The 20,137-nt window shown below is 37.8% G+C and overlaps 1 protein-coding gene across 2 annotated transcripts in view; it reads left to right on the forward strand.

Moving 5' to 3' along the window:
- The window catches only part of CXADR (CXADR Ig-like cell adhesion molecule), a 31,807-nt gene extending 13,958 nt beyond the window's left edge, over positions 1-17,849 (forward strand). The window contains exons 1-7 of one of the 2 annotated variants that reach the window (XM_033086455.2): positions 1,600-1,678; positions 2,386-2,590; positions 2,908-3,063; positions 4,046-4,168; positions 4,449-4,587; positions 4,945-5,131; positions 17,552-17,849. In XM_033086455.2, coding sequence (XP_032942346.2) covers positions 2,392-2,590; positions 2,908-3,063; positions 4,046-4,168; positions 4,449-4,587; positions 4,945-5,131; positions 17,552-17,593 — 846 coding nt within the window. In that variant the 5' untranslated portion in view covers positions 1,600-1,678; positions 2,386-2,391 and the 3' untranslated portion in view covers positions 17,594-17,849. Of the gene's footprint in view, positions 1-1,508; positions 1,679-2,385; positions 2,591-2,907; positions 3,064-4,045; positions 4,169-4,448; positions 4,588-4,944; positions 9,421-17,551 lie in introns of those variants that run through there. The other variant, XM_042779015.1, reaches the window with a different exon arrangement.
- Positions 17,850-20,137: the final 2,288 nt, after the last annotated feature.

The following is a 20,137-nucleotide window of genomic DNA, read 5'->3' on the forward strand; positions in this document are numbered from 1 at the left end:
TTGTTCAGATCTGTTTACTGTGGTCAGAAAAGGGGTGGTACAAACCTATTAGACTTTTCTTTGTAAAGGTGTAAGTTGTTGGTAAGAGACATTGAATGTAAATCTCTTTCCTACGTCAGGTTGATGTGGGTTTATTTGGTGGATATTTTTTTTCCCCTCCAGCTTTTCCCACACTGAAGGTAATGTCATGAAAAGTAATACCATGAATGGTAGGAAACATAGTAATCCTACCTTGTTTGTTAGTAATCAACTATTGTGAATGACTTTGCTTCTAAGCTGTAGTCTGGAATTTAGTATGTCAAGTGATTTCTCTTTGTACAGGATTTTTTGAAATAGCTGCTAAAGATCCCCTTGTTTTGTCACCAGGAAGAGAATGCAAAGACTTGATAGGGGGTAAAATTTTAATAAAGCAGAGAGATACCTGTTGGGTCCCTTCCAACTCACCATATTCAGTGATCTACTGCAGGAAGCTCTATTGCTGCACTGGAGCTCCTCTACTATATGGAAAAGTGCAAGTTAGAAGATAAAAGCACCATGTAAAATGATCTTAAACTTTTTCATCCGAGTCTGTTACTTTACATCTGTACAAGGCACCAAAGCCATCTATCTTCCTCGCACTGTCCACTCCCCTGGTGGCCTTGCAACTCTCATGGCTGTGGTCACATCTGTGTTTGTGTCTACAACCTGCACACATAAAATGACTGAAAATTTGAGCTTGGTTTCCAACAAGGTGGACAAAACAGTGGGTGTAACAGTGCCAAACCTGTTTCCATCATGAGCAAAGGGTGTGCTTCCCACGTCCTGGCTGTGATGTGCTAGCCTGTACACTTGATATAGGGGAAGCCTGTGTTTGTGGTGAAATAGGGGGAATCTTGCTTCAGGCCTTTTGAGTAGCTCTTTTTATGTCACTATATGAGTTATTTTTCAGGGTTGAATTAAGGAAAATTTGTTGTTCGGAAGCTTGTTTGCCTAGAGGCATGCAGATAAGGATTCTGCAGCCTTTTTAGAGGAGTAAGACAAGCAGAAAAGATAAACAAATGCAAAAAGCTCATTGAGATTTTTGGAAAAGATTAATTTGTCCTCAATCTCCCTGTAGATAGAGGAGCCCTTATAACTCAAGGCAAAGTAACTTACTTCCAACCCAGGACTTCTCAGGAATTCTGCCTATCCTGGCAGACTTCATTACTGTTCCATACTTTCATTGTACAGTGAGGGAGTAATGGTAAGGTGATCATATAGTGACTTGAAAGCCTGCTGCTGAAAATGTTTAGCTTAGGTTTGTGTAGGATGTGAATTGTGGAGAAGAAAAAAAACCAACAATAAAATAAACAAATAAACAAAAGGCTTGAAAGATATAGCTGATACAGCTGCCTGTTGGATGTAATTCCAAATTACAAGACAAGTCTGACTGATGGCATGATTTCTATACAGGAAAGGTATGTCATAGAGCACTTACAGTGAACAACTGAGTGTGACTTGCTTTCAAAACATAAAAAATATTTTTCTAGGTCTGACAAGAAGCCTAACTATAACTTCAGTTGACCAGTCAACATTTGAAAAAGCACAAGGAGAGAAAGTTACGTTGCCATGTACTTTTGAACTCTCAGAAGAAGATGAAGGCCCTCTAGATATTGAGTGGGTATTGATACCAGCAGATAATCAAAAGAAGGAACAAATAGTAAGTAGAGACTTCTTTTTGGACAGTGTTAATTCAGTTGTTTGAGTAGGTCAATGTATGAGTTTTGTTACTGGGTTTTTGTACTTCCACATTTTCCGATTGAGATGCTTGTGATCTTAAATTGCTTTGAAGCACCAGTCACATAAAATCTAGTGGAGGTTTTGAAATACCAGATTATGGAGGAAATGTCAAGACATTTTTTACTTATAAACTTGCATTTTAATGAAGAACTCCCAAATTAAATACACTTCAGTTCCAAAAAGCAAACTTTACTTTTGTACCTGCATTATTTTCCTTATTGAAAACAGATTTTTCTAAGATAGATTATCTTCCTATCTGAAAACAGATTCATGAGGACTTAATTTTAAATACATTAACTATTTTATTATTAATGCTTTCCTGTCTTTGAAAGCCTTACAAGTAAGATGATTCACATTAGTAGGCAGGTTTTGCAGAATTAAATTGGAGCAATTCTAAACAGTTTTCTTTCACTCAGGAGTCAATGCTGACATATTGCTACTTGGTTAGGGGTTTGGTTGGAGTAGTCACTGTAATGCTATGTGTGGTGATATTTTGAAGATGGAGATACTTGACTCTGTTTTATTCCTGGGGTTAAAACTATAGAAAGAAACTTGAGAATTCAAAGAGAAAATTGTTTTAAATGTTGCGCATTAAGTGAATTTCTGTTTTGTTTTTTTTTTTTATAGATAATTATGTATTCTGTAGACAGAGTTTACAATCATTATTATGCTGCTTTGACTGGGCGAATGCAGTTTACGAATCTTGATCCCAGATCTGGTGATGGTTCATTGGATATCCTGAATTTAAAGGCAGCAGACACTGGCACGTATCAGTGCAAAGTGAAGAAGGCTCCTGGAGTTCAAAGCAGAAAAATACAGTTGACTGTATTTGGTAAGATAATTTCTTTTCGTAAATTTTCAGCAATATTAATGTGCTTATTCCACCCTATTGTCAATGCATGTAATGAAAGCTTCAGTTGGGCAGTGTTGTACTGAATCTGTGGTGATTATAGTCATTATTGAGGCCTTGGGAGGGATGGGCATAATTCTATTCTGGGAAATTAAGGGAATGATATTTAGAATAACAAGCATTTTTAGAAGTTCTGCACCTGACTCATATTTTATAGAAAAATCTTTCTGTGCATAGAACACAACTAGTAAACATTTTGATTGTGACTGTTACTAATTCAGTGATGTTTTGTTTATTAGTAAAGCCAGCACGGACTAAATGTTCCATTGAAGGATCACAGGAGATTGGAAAAGATGTTACCTTGAAATGTGTGTCACAAGAAGGATCCCCACTCTTGTCTTATGACTGGAAGAGAGTCTCTGGCACACAGAATCTTCCTGCCACTTCCATCCTGAGTACTGTCAAACTTCATTTATTACTCTGAAATGCTTAAAAAGATTGCAATAGTATTTTTGGCTTATCCTGACTTGTAAGCATCTCTGGATTAGTGTTACTATAGAGTAGTCAAGATTAAATGCCACTTCTGCCCTCTAAAAAAACTGACTGGAGTTGATTCTTGTTTTTAATTCATGCTTGGAAATGTCTCAAGCTTTAAGTTGAGATTCCTACCATTAGGCTGCAGTATCATGCTCACCTGTGCCCAGATGTGAGTTCTCCTGCTTGCTGATGGTTTTCCTTTTGTGCTTAAGTGGACATTAGGGAATTCAGATGTGGCTTCAATGCGATTTAAAACAAGCAAAAAATCTCCAGTTTTGGTAAGCTTCTGTACTCTATTAGATTATGTGGTATCTTAAAGCACAGATCTGTAAAAATCAACTACAAAGGAAGAACCTAATACTGTTCTTAATTTTGAACTTGTCTACTGGTCTCCTATTTGATGTCTCTTATTTCTTGTTTTGACAGTGAATCAATTGGTCATTAATGTCCTTCTCTGTAACACTCAAGACTTCAGGCTACTGTTGTTATGCCCCTTCTTTCTCTACATCCCAAACAAAAAGAGCAATTGGCAATATACGTGCTGGACTAGAATGAGTGGGAAGTTGTGCAAGAGTAGCTTGTAACTCACTAAAGCCATGCTAGTTTTGGGTGGTGAATGTTGTTTTGGGGACACTTGAGTGTGTTCTAAAGAATCTAGACACTACCTGAGCTGTTCAGCAGACAGAGCAAGTCAAATGCTGTGGAATACGTTTCTAGCAGGGCAAGACTTTTACAAACAATAGCATTTTACAGCATGATAGAACTGTTTTAATCTGGATGTTTTTCATATAGCATTTTAAAGTTAAGATTTCATGTATATGCTGGTTTAGTAATTCTCTGATGTTACATATGGAACTATATTTAGGAAAGTGATAAACCTGTGCCTTCTGTTGTTTGTAGATAAAAATACAGGGGAACTTCTTCTGAAAAATGCCTCTCGAGAGTATTCTGGTACATACAGCTGTGTGGCCTCAAACAGAGTTGGCACGGATGAATGTTCTGTTGAGCTGAATGTCACCCCTCGTAAGTGTTTGCTGTGTAATAGTCACACAGTGTTCTTGTATTAAAACTGAACAAGCTTTTTCTCTAAACTCCTAAAAGGCTAAAAACCCCAATGCTGTTATGTAACTTGTGGGTGCCACTTCAAGTCCTACTGTTTTAAATGCATGTGATTGAGCACTCCTCCTCTGATTCAGAGATGTATTATTGACCTGCTCCATGAAACATATTGGGCTTAATGTTAAAAGAAATGTCTTCTAACTCTGACATTTAACAAACAGTATTGTTTTTTGGTCTGTTCTAGCCATAAATACAGCTGGTATAATTGTTGGAGCAATTATAGGAACTGTACTGGGTCTCTCTGTACTGTGTTCGATCATCTTCTGTTTATGTAAGAAGCACAAAGAGAAAAAATATGAGAAAGAAGTACATCATGATATCAGGTAATAATGTGTCTCTAGTTTCTGAGCAGTATTATTGGAAGATTAACTTTTAAATGTGTATTTCTGCAAATAAGTTACTTAGCATTTGAGATTTCTGTCTTAATCTGGAAAGCTTATTATAACACACTAATGGCTTGTCGGAGAACTTTTTGTGGTTTGTCTAATTTCAACAAACATTTTAGAGGCTATGAATATTGAGGGTTTGAGGGGCTTATTTACCTTAAAGGAGGATAGAAGGATATTTTTGACTACTGCATTAGAATAGAAAAAAGCAAATTGAATATTTGTTTTAAAGTAATGGTGACTGAACTCTTGTTCTGCAACTGATTTTTTTCTGTTGTTTTTTGTTCATTTCAGAGAAGATGTTCCACCTCCAAAAAGTCGCAGTTCTACAGCTCGCAGTTACATCGGCAGCAATCGTTCTTCCCTGGGCTCAATGTCTCCCTCCAACATGGAAGGATATACCAAAACTCCATATAGCCAAGTCCCAAGTGAAGACTTTGAACGTGCTCCTGCTCAAACCCCATCCTTTGCACCTTCAAAGGTAGCTGCACCTAATTTAAGTAGAATGGGAGCTGTTCCTGTGATGATTCCAGCACAAAGCAAAGATGGGTCAATAGTATAAAATATTATTAATTTAAAAGCTGTTTTTTAAAGTGTTCATTGTAAGTATTAGAGAAAACTACTGTGTTCCATCCCTCATTTAAACACTGGCATGAAATTTCCCTTGAAGAAACTATACAATTTAGTTTGAAAAGCCACCAATTCTCATATTTAAGTTTAAACTTAAATTGCATATGACGGTTGAACTATTTGCTAAAAGCGTTGAAGTTCATGAATAAATATCAGGCACTGAAGGTATTTGGACCTCTGGTCGGTTGCTGAGGAGGCTCTGACACTGTCAGCTGACGTATAGTTCTGAATGTGTAACAGTGAGACACAGGTGAGAAATAACAAAAGCATTTCATGTGTAGACCATGAAGTTTCTCAGAGTTCTTGAGGCTATTCTCAGTTGTGGCATAACAGAAAATATTTTAACTTGGCCACTGTCTGGTATAGTTGCAGGGGGCTGAAATACCAAGGATGACTTTGAATTATGTTCAAATTGAGTATTTATGTGGTTCTTTAACCTGGTGATGTTTGTTTGGAGCACTTGAGCTCTTATTTCAAGGGCAGACAGTTATTTGATTGGTTCAATTAATTTAATTAATCTGTTCTGAATTTAAAATGGCAGTGAGTGGGAAGTGTGACAGGAAACCTTGCAAATTCTTTGAAACAAATTTTTCTACAATAACTAGTTCAGGTCATGTCAGATAACTTAATACTTGTATTATGTGGTGCAAGAGGTCCTGTCAGGTTATTGGTAGAGGTCTCTAAGCTCTAAAACCTACAGACCAACTGTTACTGTCACAGTAAGAATGAATTAATGTATCTTTATACAGGTCTTTAAGTTAATTGTACCTTGCATTTTCCAATGCCTGGTTAGATACTAAGGCAGTGCTCTTAGGTTTTTTTTTTCCCCAAAGCAATTTCCTAGAAGCTCCATGGGGATTTGATGAAACCTGTTAAGTAACTGGTATTTGATGTCTGTCCTCTTGCTCTAACCACTGTGGAAACAACTTCTCTCATATGCACCTAAGTAGTAGTCAGTCCTTGTTCAAGATGCTAATGTCTGACTGTATGAATTTGCAAGGAGTTCAAAGCTCTTTTTTTTTTTTCTTGCCTCTCTAATGACCCTAAATATTCTGAACCAATGTTCAGCCTGTGGAGAGCAAGAGTTTCATGTAGCTGAGAGGACATAATTACCCAGAATTTTGATACAAATCTCATGTTGCAAGATGGAAAATGCTTCTTCCCAATTTTTCAAACTTAAAGCAATACAGGAGAAACACAACAATTCCTTGTCTTACTTTCATATGCATTTAAAGACTTCTGGTAGCTTCTGATGACTGTTACTATACACCTGCAAAAGCTCCATTTAAAACTCAGTACAGTTTGAATCTGTGAATTCTTTTGTCCTGTTTTCTGCCTTCGTTGTCTGGTGCTGGGGAGAAGGTGGAGGAGAGTTCTTTTAGCTTACTCTAGCTGGAGATGTTGAACTGCAAGATATTTTGGAAAACTGTAAATGCATTGTAACATGTGCAGTGATGCTGATGATGGAAATATCTGAATAGCCTGTTGAAAAATGTTAGGATTATTTGTGTGTAGCAGCAATGAGAGAAAACATTACCCCAGACTTCCAGGTTTAGTATCTACTTATCCATAGCTACTTATAGATCTGTTTAGTTCTTTGGCTAAATGTTTGTCCTATCTGTAAATAGGTGCACAATTTTTGGCTGGCACTATTAATGTAAAGAAATTCCCCTGCCCATGGCAGTGGTTGGTACAAGGTCATCTTTAAGCTCCTTACGACCCAAACAATTTCATGATTTTAACATACCCTTCGTACTGAATTTAGAAACTTGAATAGCTATTAAGTAATATAGAGTTAGTTTTACACATTTGGGACTTTTTTAGATTGTAAACTGATACTGTTAGAGATCAGATTTTTTATCTTTCATGTGTGCCTTGTCAATAAACTTTGCCTGATTGTAACTTCAGTTTTTATGAAATTTCTGGTGCCTAAACATACTGTATGAACAGGTGCTTAGATGATGGTACAGTTCTTAAAACATGACACTGTGATCTGATTTCTTGATTCTTATGTACTATTTATACCTCTTCATGCCTATTTTTGGATGTGAACTTCAGTGTCTCTCTCTGTATTGTTCTGTATTTCAAAATGCCACTTAACTCCTTCAATTGCTAATTATGATTTGAGTGTTTGTGTTCCTGAAAGCTCTTCAGTTGTTGTACCAATGAGAGGAATGATTGACTTTTATTTATGTGGTAAATAATGGGTTTAGTAAATGTGCCAAACATAGCTTCTGAAGAACTATAGATGAAGAGACATCTTTTTGCATCCAATTATTGTGATAGAAGAGACTTCTAAGATGTTAATTGTACACTGATTGTTTACCTTGAAACCAAGACCTTTCTTAAGGAAAAGGGTATAGTCACTACAAATACAAGTTGAGTGCAAGACAAAACTGAATCATACACAGAGAGAGCTATTAACCTAAGGAACCAGGCAGCAAACCTAGTCATTTTGGTTCTAAGCCGTCTGTGGACCTATGTGTTTTTTGGTGGTTTGAGGTTTTTTTAAAAGTAAGTTTTTGTTCATTTTGGTTTGGCCTGAGACCCTGTAACTTACAGTCAGGTATGCCCTAGGACACTCAAACTCAGAAACCTGTCTCAGTAAAGCACACGGAGCAGGGTTTACACATGCTTGATGCTCTGTCAGCTTGTGCAAAATAATAAATGGGCAGAAGGACAGCCTGATGTGCCCTCAGAGCCTGGCTGTTAGGCTTAGCAGCCTTGACAGTGTCTGTCTATTTATGTAATTGCATGGAAAAATGAAAGAAATGGAATCTGACACAGTCCTTATCTGAAATAGAGAACCTCTCACTTGGGGTAAACTCTGCCTCAAGTTGCTATCATCATGCCTTTTTGGGTGGATGCAACACTACTATGAAAACATAATATTGCTACTATAAATTATTTCTTTTGTCACTAGATTGTTCACTTACACTGGATTATGATTCTCAAGAGCAGCTACTGTATTTTAACAATAATTTCTAGCTGTGTGGGAGATGAACTGGTTAAACATGTGAGGTGTCCGATGTGACAGAGCTCTGCTGACAGAACACTTTTAGGAAGTAATGGCAGCTGATATACCAGTTAGGAGGTGGCATTTTTAAAGTCTCATTTTGTTTAAAAAGTGGGGGAGGGAAGGGAGGGAGGGTGATACCTTTGTGTAAATACTCCAAGTGAGCTCAAGAAACCTCTAGTTAATGTCATGACTGTAAACTTGCCTGTTGAGGACTACTATATATAGAGAGAAACCCATCAATTTTAGCATGGTGTGAATAAAGTGTTAGACTTGTAATACTGTAGAGGTTACGTGACACTTGTCCATACATTACAAGAGTTTTCATCAACTTTCTGCAGTGGGTATTTAAAGATACTTGTGTGAAACTTCCTTCCCTAAAAACAGATACTTCTTCCAAAACTGTGTGGTGCACAGAAATGCCTTGTTGGAGGGGTAAAATGTGACTTTTGAGAGAAATGTACAACGCATACGTCTTTCTCAGCTCTTGATAGTCTCATTCATATTAGATGTATGCTTCCTGTTTAATAGTGCAAGTATGACTTCTGAATTGCAAGTTTTTCTGTAATGCTGAATATTGTATATTACTGGTTTCCATTACAAGCTTTTAGTTTTGTTCTGAGCAGTGTATATATTCTGGATCACTCTAGGTCTTTGTTCCAGTCTAAAGATATTACGCTATTTGTGTCACTTAAACCTTGTTTTATACACTGGATGGGTGCTTTTTTGGGGCCCTTTGTTGAATAGTCCCCTAGCACTGAGGCACAGCTCAGCTGAAATTGGAGCAATAACAACTTCCTGAGATCCAAAATGTTACGTTACACTTCTCATGCACAAAGCATGATCTTTGAACATTGCTGTGAATTTCAGTATGAGGTTTTGTATTCACACTTTTGGGGGAATGGTATTTTAAAATACAGGTATTGTGATTGAATTTGTAAAAAAAAAAAAAAAAATCCAAAATTTTAAAATGCTGTAGTTCCATGACAGACTTGTGTACTTTTTGAAATAAAACTGTTGGAGAAAACAGTAGTCTGTCTTTATTTTAAAGCAGCACTTGTATATGGCTTCAGCTTTTTCTTTATGTAACTGAAGTGAACTAATAAATATGGCTGTGTATACCATGCTGGCATGAATAATTTTATTTATTGCTTTCTTCCCCCCTTCCAAGGCAAGTAAAGCTTTAGATATTTTAAAATTATGCACTTTTAGGTGAGCTTTTTAATTGTAGATATAGTTATTCTGAAACATAAGGCTGGAAAGGAACTTTAGATTAAATTTTATCCCTCTTTATTTTAGGTAGAACCAAAAATTCCTGAAACTGAGTAATCTTTGTTTTAAAATTCAAACAAGCAGGTTGATAGCGCTCAAAGTATGTTGACAGAATACTCAGGTTTTTATTGTTAATGTATTTAATTTGCATTTATTTCAATTTCAATGAAGCTGACCTGATCAGGATACTCTGCACCGCTTGGCCTTGAAACCAACTGGTTATTGTCCTTGTAATTTTACCTGAGATTAATGTGATTTCTCCAGTGTCACCTTGGGTGGAGATCCATGGGCTCTGTTTGTGTTAATGGCATATATTAAGTTCATATCATTGGAGACATAATTAGCTCACATGTGCTCATAATGTATGCATGTTCATATGTTATAATGCATGCCTATTTCATATACTAATGTGTTCTGGGCCAGACCAGATGTTCTAGTCACTTCTTTTTATATATAAAAAACCCAATACATGTGTGTATAGCCATGTGAAGTTAAATGGAGTAGTGGTGGATAGACCTCTAGGATGTTTTTTTAAATTTTAAGTTAAGACTCATGCTTAAATGCCAGAGGAAACCTAATAAAAATGGAAGTTCAGATTTGTCTCTATTTATAGAGTTCTAAATAACCTTTCTTGTACTCTTTTTAACATTCATGTCAAGACTTGGGAAAGGACAGAAGTGTTGGACTTAGGGTGGCAGTTTTGTCACAGATGGCTCTTGCATGCCTCAGCTGCTCCTCAGGTCTTTTTATTTGGAGGACAGGTGACCGTGAACCAGAAGTTGAGTACTGCCTCCAGCTTGTCTGTGAAATTTCAGCAAAACAGCTAGAAATTTCCTGAGTGTCCTGACAGAGCAGAGGGCAGTCAGCACCTGGTAGCTCTACACGACCTCTGTGGTGCTTTGTATGTGTATTAGGCAGTGCCTTGGATAAAGTGTCATAAAAGGTCTGTCTGTTTGTTTCTCTGAACATCTTGGCTGTGTCTTTTGAGCTTATGATCCTAAATTTGTTTTCCTGAATGGAGCAGCTTGACTTCTTTCAAAGCTCTATGATAATACTGATAGGCAATTAATTGCTATGCTCTTTTAAAAAGCGTATTATGACACCGATTTAGCCTTGTTTCCTGTTTATAAAATGCATCAAGCTGAATAGTTTGTAAAGAAAATAGCTGATTGTGTAGTAGAAGTGAGAATAGGATGAAACGAAGCTATGAATGTTACTTACCTTTCCAAATCTCAGCTTATTCTAAAACTACTTTTAGCTTGTGTATGACTATAGGTGGTTGCTCAAAACATGAAGACATGCATCTTAATATAAAAATAACATTACAGTGATTCTGTTGCTCTTCTTAATTTGCTTTAGGCTTTTTTTCTGAATGGTGCAGGCACAGCTATCAGGAGAAGAGTATGAACCTTTAATTTTGTAAAATAACCACTCTGGCAGAAAACCAGCCTGGAGGATTGTGTTGTCCCTGCTTCTGACTTCCATTCAAAGTCAAGTTTCTGCAAATAGGGAGCCTTTAAGTATCTTTAGTATTGTTGGAAGTCAAAGTTAGTGTCACCCTTGTAAGTTGGTATTTTGAAGACTTCAGCTTTCAGCTGTTGAAGCACCGGTCAGGTTGCTTTGGATATGCCAAGTCAGTAGTATTCAGTGGCAGTAGCTGCTTTTTGGATCCTCATTTTTAGTGAGGTTTCTGTTGGTTAATGCTGTCTAGAGAAACAGATGAAGGACAATTGTACTGTATTATTTGGGAAACCAAGCAGTGCAATTCATGCAGGAATCCTGCACAATTCCAGGGTTGATGGATGGATAAAGGGAGGGAGAGGAGCAGCTTTGTGAGGAAGTTGAGCTTGTTGGTTACACAACTTGATTATGTAACAGTTTAAAAAAGTGGCAATATTAGAAGAGACATTACCAAAGATAAAATGATGTGCTTTCAGATGTTAATCTAATTTTTTCTTAGGGGAAAAACCTCTGGAGGCAGTGTGTCCGCTGGGAAGCGCAGGGAGCTGCCTGATGCCTTGACAGTTGTCCCACTTCCAGGGATGGCTGCTGTGGCTTCAGGGAGCTGCACTCAGCTTTTGCCCTGCCTGCTGTACCTGAAGGGTATCGCACTCTCTTTCCCAGAGAATTGTTCCTAATTGCAAAATAGGGACAGGAAAGCAGTGAGTCTGATCAGTTTCTGTGGGGTTTTGTACCAGGGATGAGAATTCTGGAAGTGTGCATGAACTTTCCAACTTCTTGAAGTTTTTTCCTACTCTGTTTTGTAGCAACATCTGGCTTAGGGGTCCTCAGAGTCTGCAAAACATTTTTGCATTCGGGGTTGCTTATGTAGCCAACATACCTTTACTGCTTAAATTGCAGAGCCTTGTACTCTGCCTACCATCTATAATTTCTGCAGGTGATGACTCTGGTTATGTTATTACTAACAGTAGTGCACAAAGAAGCAGAAGAAAGTAGATTTTCCTGAACACTCCAGGCAGGCCAAATGGTGACAGCTCAGCTTTTTGGTGTTCTGGGCACAAACATCTTCAGGGGTGTCGTGATCACTTGGGTTAGAATTTGCTATGAAGGAGTACTGAATCAGATGGTAAAGAGCTATAAAAGTAATTTAGTACCATTACTAAACAGCTTCCAATTATGTCAGGTTCTGTGTGAGTAGGAAAGCAACTTGAGCTTTTGTTTCTTGTGGCCAGTTACTGCTGGACAAGTGAAGTAACACCTCTTTATAGCTTGTGACTGGTCCTGCTCTGTGATTTGTAATTGAAACTATTATCCCAGCCAGGGACCTGAATCTCTCTATTTTGTGTCACTTAGTAATATTTTACCTGTGACACAGTAGTTGGGATTAGTCATATTTCAAGGAAGTTTCAGTGTGCAGCAGAGCATTTGTTCCCAATGTTTAAGGGCTCTAATTGTAGTCCCAGCCACTCACAGATGACTCCTCAGGCAGCTGAGTGGGTGGTGTTTCAAAGAAACTATTGGCTGAAGTCAAAACACTTACGCTATTCCTTACTTAGCTGTAGGAGATCAAGATAAAATTAATTTAAGATTTCTGTTTCCTGGTACAATAGCTCAGGTGGGAGGGAAGCCAATACCTTAGACTGGGAATAAAGGCAGCTGCTGGGAATACATAAAACTACTGAAATGTTTTGACTGCTAAAGAAGATGCCAATTCTGGGGCACAGCTGGTGGTTTGTGCAACATGTCAAAAAGCTTATGTTGTGGCTGCCAGCACTGCACTTTTCCTCCAGATAAATAAAATGCCCTTCCATGTCACTTCCAATCCTGTAACTGTCAAGACCAGAAACCATTCATTTAATCTGTAAAATACAAAATAAAGCTTACAATTAGTTTATTTTCATACATCCTTCCCTCTTTCTTGCTGGTACATGAGAAAAAATCAGACTTACTAAAAGGACACAGCTTGAAATGAACTGTTAGGTCTTGCCCTGCTTTTGTCTTGTACTCTGTAATTCAAAATGAAGTTGCTTAGGCATTGCAATAGCTTTTGCTTCAGACTTGAGTTGGGGTTTGGATGACCTCTTTAGGTAACCTATTTAATTTAATGATCTTGTAATACTGTTTAAGATGGGAAAACTCACTGTGTCTGAAACACAGAACTTCAAAAAACAAAAAAATGCTGTGGATTCTCATACTGTCTCCAGCCCATTTGGAAAAAAAAATAGGGCTAAATATGAGTGGTTTGTATGGAAACAGAGTAATAAATGTTGTGTTTGAGAATTATGAGTGTCCCCCATGGCTGATGCTTTGGCAGCCTCTGTCCTCATCTCTCTGTGCCTAAATGTGGCTGAGTGGTGCTCTGCAGTGATTTTCTAAGAGTGTTTTCCAACAGAAAGTTGAGGAACCTTCTAAGGGGCCAGGTGGTTATTGTCCTATTGTTTATTCAGGAAAATAAGTGAGGTGAGCAATCTGCATCAGTTAAACTTTTTTTTTAATAACTTCTGTCAAAAAGCTCTAGAAATGTACAGTTAAGTTATGAATGTAGGTTTTGATAGCTTTGAATAGTTGTGATGAGAAACTGTATTTATATCATCTGTACATGCACTTACTAGGATTGAAGTTCATACTTATAAATCCCTTTTATTTACCATAAAAACAGGTGTAAATATTGCCCAATTGCCTAGTATGAAGCAGACCTTAGAACTACTCATTAAAATGTCAATATTTTTCAGACTGAAGTTTAGGTCACCAATGATGGTTCTTCATTTGCAGCTCATTTAAGGAAAAAAAAATACTCAACTCGATCATCAATGTGTCTGTTGGTTTTCATGTAGCAGCAAAACAATGGAAATTGTGATTCTTGTGCAGATAACCTACAGCTGTGATCTTGCTAGATTTGCATACTTGAAAGGCATCAAAGTTCTAGACAGCAACTCTATGTTTTTAAAATCAAGGCTATGTTGCTACTTGAAGTATTTTAGGTGTATTATTTTAAGTATGATCTTTGCACATCTGAGCTGGTTGGGCAGGCAGGAATCTCAGCCAACCCACTAAAGTCCTTTATTCCTAGATGAAAGGGCTGGAGGGAGGGTTACAGCCTTTAAGCTCAACAGTCCCTTTCGTTGCCTATTAGAAATTAGAATAATTTCCCTGCCCCTGGTGTTACCTGAGCAAGCTGGGATTTCAACTGACAGTGAAAATTGGCTCGTTACATTCTACATGTGAATTGAATTCTGTCAACATCTCATGTCTGTGCCAACCATATGAGCTAGTTCATTTACTGCTCACTTTAAGGTTTGTACATGAGAGGAAACTGCTGAATGTGCAAGGAGGCTGAGGACATGCTTAATGCCTGACATGGCTGACACAAGCTCACTCACCAGCAATAAAAGCAATAACTAAAGAATCCCAAGGCAGAGGACTCCGATTAACGAGGTGGAGAATTAGGGTTGATGTCCTGGCTCTGTCATTATTTAGCTGAGTGGTGTGTTTTTATTTTTGATTTTCTACTGGCATTGACAGTTCCCCTTTGTTCATCATCTCTCATAGCTGTTAAAATGGAGCGTTCTGTTGACTCTTCGTGGCTTTTGGAACTAGGGTTTCCCGTTGCACTGTCATTTGTTTTTAAAGCTATCCTTGGCAAGTCTTTTCAGTCTTCACCAGATACCCACCTAGTACATTTTCCCATTTCTTTCATAATCTTAGGAAATTTTGAAATAGATGTATTTAAAGATAGTTATCTTGATGAGACTGTCTGTGGTTGTGTCTGTCCCCTGCTGCTTCCTGTTTTATAATTCTGTCCTGACAGCAGTCACTCTTCCAGTACTTCTGGTGCTCCTTGAGTATTTCAGGTTGTAGGAAAAATAATAGTTGAGCAGATCCCATTGTGGGGCTTCCTGAGGGTGAAAGATTCCCCTAAAGCTCATTGCCAATGTGTGGTGAAGTGTCCTCATCACTCCACTGGGTCTCTTGATACTCCCTCACCACCTTTTCCCTGCTACTCACTGCAGGTATCTTGGGAGGTATTCTCAGAGTGAGATGATGGAAATAGAGGCTCCAGATGTGCTGAGTATTTTCCTTCACTGTTAATGACATTGGAGGTGTTTAACCCTGTGTGTGACAGGCTGAGATACAACCAGAGAGGTGGAAAGCTCCTTGGCTTCACTGACCCTGGTATTTGGTGTTTTATATGCTTTGCCTACAGCTTCCCACTTACACTGGTGCCTAACCTTCCTCTTTCTATCACATGCTACCTTTTTATTCCTGACTGTGGTATGGATTTCACCACTGAAGAAGGACAGTGTTGTAGGCGTGTTTTTCTTTTTTTTCTTAGTGTTGTATGTTGCTTTTTATCATGTTTTTGTGGATAGTCGTTCTTTTCACTGTCACTTTCTGTCATATTTTCTGTTCCCAACCAATTTTACTTACCTCTGCTTTAAGCATTAGGCACTCTAAACTACATTTCATCAGTGTATTTCAAACTGGCCTCTGGTTTTCCATCATAAACTTAATGGTGTTATGGTTTCAAGTACCTGGGCAGACAGTAGTTTCTTATTAACTGATGGTTTTCCTTGCACAATCCAAGGGACTTAACTCATCTTGTTTATAAGTTACAACACGGGGGCGGATGTTTTAATTTTTTATTATTATTTATTTATTCTTTATCACAACTGCATGAACAGCCTCTAGCTAGATGCTAAGTTTCACTTGCCAGACTGCATTTTTCTCTATTTTAATTTTTTTTTTTTTTTTTTTTTTATTGCTGGAAATTTGCTTGGATGAGAAGGAAAGGAAAAGAAAATCAAGACTGAAAGTATCAGGGCAGTGCAGTAAGGGAGAACAGATTGTATTTTCCTTTCTAGCTCATTTAAGCATCAGATTTAAAAAAAAAATTGCTTTTCCAAACAACTGGGGTATCAAGAACTGTGCCCCTGTCCCAGCTCATCTCTGTGTGCCACATGGAAGAATTTTCTCCATAAGCAGGGTATGCTAATTGTCTCTTCACCAATTCATGAAATGGAGCAAGGAGGAGCTTGATGGAGAGACATCATTACATGAACCCCTGCTTGCACACCTGCCCTAACCCTGAGAAAAGTTGGATTTATAGATGTTATGGAGTGTAAGAGCACTGTTTCTTCAGGCTCTTCCAGTAGAATGGGACAGGATGAATTGCATGCGGAGCAGCTAGACTTTATTTAGAAGGCATATGTTTGCTAACTATTAATCTGAGAACTGTAAATGCAAGAGGTGGGAAATGGCCATGGTGCAAAGAGAGGAATACAGAAAGGACACTTCTGGCCTCAGTGCTCAGTCTGAATTAATGCACCTCTTAATATTCCCTACAACAATAATTACGTGAACAAAAGCCAGAATGAAGTTCAGAGAACAGAAGGTTCTCATGCGAGGTAGTAGCTTGAAATAGAAAGAAGGCAAAGGTTGTGATTTCCTGCTAAGCAGAACGTGATGCTGCTTTGAGTTACTCTTCCAAACCAGGTTTTGGGAAGGCACTCAGTTCTTTTTACTGTCACGTGCAACTGGAAGGTTCCATATGATGTGTAATTCTAATTGCAGTGTGACAGTGTGCAAGGAAGAAAGTGAGATGTTGCAGAAATAACCTGAGTCAGTTGTTTTAATTACTGCTCTATGGAGAAACTATTGAGGCATTGAGGCATGTCTTAAAAATCTGTGAGGATGGGTGTAATTATACAAAGGCCTATAATAAGCTGAAATTTGGTAAGAAAAGGAGGTGTTTCCAGTCAACACAATGCCTCCATATACATTTGTGGATTATTAGTTAGGAAGAGTTGCTTTCTGGTGTATTATCATGTTTGCAGAATTAATACTGGTGACTGTCAGAAGCATTTAGGTGAAGGCAGCATGTAGAAAGTGCATTTTGTAGCATGGAGATGTGGCAAAAATGCTGAGTTACCGTTTTTTCTTACAATACTAGTCTTAGAATATGAACTTGGAGAATACAGAGCTGATAGAGAACTGTAGCTAGAAGAAAGAATTAATTTTATTATCTTTGTGCATAACATTATCCCCAGGAAAGTCAATAACGATAATCAAGGAACTAGAACTGATTTCTAAAGAAATGATGAAATGAGCAAGTGTGCAGGTTGGGATGAGGCACTTTGAGAAAACTGAGTGTTCATGGCAGTAAACAACAGAACTGTGTGGTTCTTTGACAATGCAAGTTACTGGTATGAAACTTAGGAAAGAGACATTTAGTGGATTTTGACAGATGCTTTAAAAGTGAAACACAGTAGGTATGCACTGGGAAGTCCATGAGATACTGAACATTTCCTGCTAAATTAAATTAGCAGTTATTTATAAATGGATATCGATAAATGAAGTTTCAATTTGTTGTACCACTGCATCTTTGTGTTGTCAGCCACTGGTATAAACCCTAATCTGGATGACCACGGGTTGGGTGATGATCTGAATAGTGCATTTAATTACTGTCTGTTACAGTATCTAGCCTCTGTTGACACAGATTAATGATATTCTTTCTTTTTGTAGTATGACATCGAACACAAGACTGGTGACATAACAGTGGTATAAACATGAAGAAACAGGCATCAGTTTTTGCATGACTTTCCAGTATGGTGAAACTGAAGTACATTATGAAATGAAGTGCTGGGTTTTTTTTTTACTTGATCTCACTTTAGATTCAAGATTTTTAAGTAGGCTGTATTCAGTTTTGTAAGTACCAAATTTTTTCTTTTTTATATTTTTGATGCAAAGTTTACAAAGTCACTCCTGACATTTTTCTGACTACTTTCATGTTTTGAAAAGAGTGCACCATCCCTCCTCTCTGCCTCCTGCCTCCTTTACCCCATTCCTGGAGATGAAAAAAATTGTGAAGTTAAAAAAATCAACTCAGGTAGCAGAAATATAGCCTTAAGCAGTGGGGTGTTAAAGAGATTTTAATCTGAAATAGAGTAGTTTTGGGTTTTCCTAGCTTTCTGGTCTGCTGATTTCATGGGGAAGTGTGTCATCTCTTGAATGCTGTTGTGATATCCATGAGGACTTAAACACTGTGTTTTAAGATTGTATATATTTTATAACACTTAATAAAACATACTTGAATGTTACAGTTAACGCATGCTTCAGCATAATCTGTTAATGCAGGTGGTGTGGTAATCCATGTCTGTGCACTTCCTTATTCCTCCTGCTCCCCAGTTTGCCATGCAGGAGTCCAGAGGGGAGAAGAGTATGTTCTTTAAACATGGTTATGGGGTCCCCATTGCCTCCTGCACTGCGGAGACTTTGGTATTGATTTCATGCTGAAAAAAATATTAATTTACTTAGCCATGTAAGGATGAGGCCACAGTAATCTGATCTAATGGACTGGAATTTGCTAAATTAATTTTTGGAGCCCACTGGTACTTGGGCATTTTTGGTAACCTGTAACCTGTCACAGTCCACATAAATCAGAGCACACTGAAGGACACATGGAATTTAGGCAGTAGCACTGAGCATGTGCAGACTCAAACCTGCCTTTAGCTACATCTGTCTGTGCTCTTGAGAAATACTGGTACTGGTTTCTACCATTGTAAATACGTAGTTATTAATTTAAATGTTAATCTAGGGGCATGTGTTATGCTGTGGTCTGAAGGCAATCACATAATCCATTGTGAAACTGGTGGTTAGAATGATGAAAAGTTATTAAATCATTTTTCCTTCTGTTTTTGAGAAGAGCACAGCTAATTCTAGCATCAACTCAGATGCTGTCAAGCAAAAGTTCTGTTTAATGAGTTTTGTCACTGCACATGAGCAGTCAAGTAAAACCATCTAAGGAAACAGGAATAGCTTCTTGAGAAAAATGGAAGTGTGTATGGTTTGTAAATATCACAGGTTCAAGCAGCCAGTTAAAAAAAAATTGTTCCAAATCTAAGTTCAAAATAGTGATTATAGAAAAGATACTTTGCCTTTAAGAAGCGCTTGTTTTTGTGCCAAAATATTTCATTCCTCATTCTCTCCTTTGACTACATGCTGCCTAAACTTGTCTCTGAGTGAATCTGGCAAGTGTTTAATCAGGGTAAAATTCCATTTGGTATGAAAGTTGTCTTGTCAAGAAGCAACAACTGCCTGTTCTGTTTAGTGTATGTTCTGCAATGTAATGATTTGTAGACAGAATTTACCTTTTTTGCTATGGTGTGTTTGTTCCATATAAGATGAGAAATTGTCTTTTCCTGTCCTCAATGATCACCATCATCAAAGTGCTTAATTGCTGGTGTTTGGGAAAGTAGAAGAAAGGTAGGAGTAACTGTGCAACCTTGTAGTTTTGTTTAAAAAGTGAATTTTGTAGAACTCTTTTTCTGCATAAAAATTTGCAAAACTTGCTGCACCGAAGTATGTTCTTAAAGGAATAAGTAAAATAAACTTTTTTTATACTTAAATTCCTATCTAAATTAATAGGTATGTAAGTAAAATATATATATGTTGTTGATATCATTGAAGGTAAATGTGTGCCAATTATGCAAAGAAATTTGTATTTTTTTTCCCAAGAAATTAGTAACTGGAAAACTTCCATGTCATCTCTCTGAGGAGTTTCTTGGCTAATCCCCATGATCTTACCAGATGTCTAGATACTGAGATTTTTGGAAGGTTCTTCGTGTTGGGTAGTTAGTCCAGAAGTCAACCCTGCCTGAGGTCACCAAGTATGGGCTCTTAACTTACAGCATAAGCAGGACACGAGTTTGAAAGCTTGTCTGATGCCACACAGAAAGTCTGAAGATTTATTCTCACTCTCAGTCTGTTCTCTACCACCTTCCTCAGACTTGAAAGATAAAATTATTCAGCCTGGGGGTTGTGCCTCTGTAGATTATTGTGGCTGTTTAGGAGTGGCTGGAGATATCAGGGGGAAGTTTTACTTGGTATAGGTTATTTTTTCAACCATTTCCTTTGCAATACATAGAACAACTTGGCCACACATGGTCAGCAGGTGGAAAACTCCCTGAGTATTGTGCCAACGCTACTAAATGAGGAGAAGCAGTGCATTTCACATGCTTTACCTCTTGCCAGGGCTTGCTTGTTACAGGAGAGCTTAAGCATGTGTTTGTTTGGTAGCTGTGCTCCTGTTCACACCCAAAAGAATCTCAT

The sequence above is a fragment of the Catharus ustulatus genome, chromosome 2 (assembly GCF_009819885.2).
Source record: "Catharus ustulatus isolate bCatUst1 chromosome 2, bCatUst1.pri.v2, whole genome shotgun sequence".
NCBI lineage: Eukaryota > Metazoa > Chordata > Aves > Passeriformes > Turdidae > Catharus > Catharus ustulatus.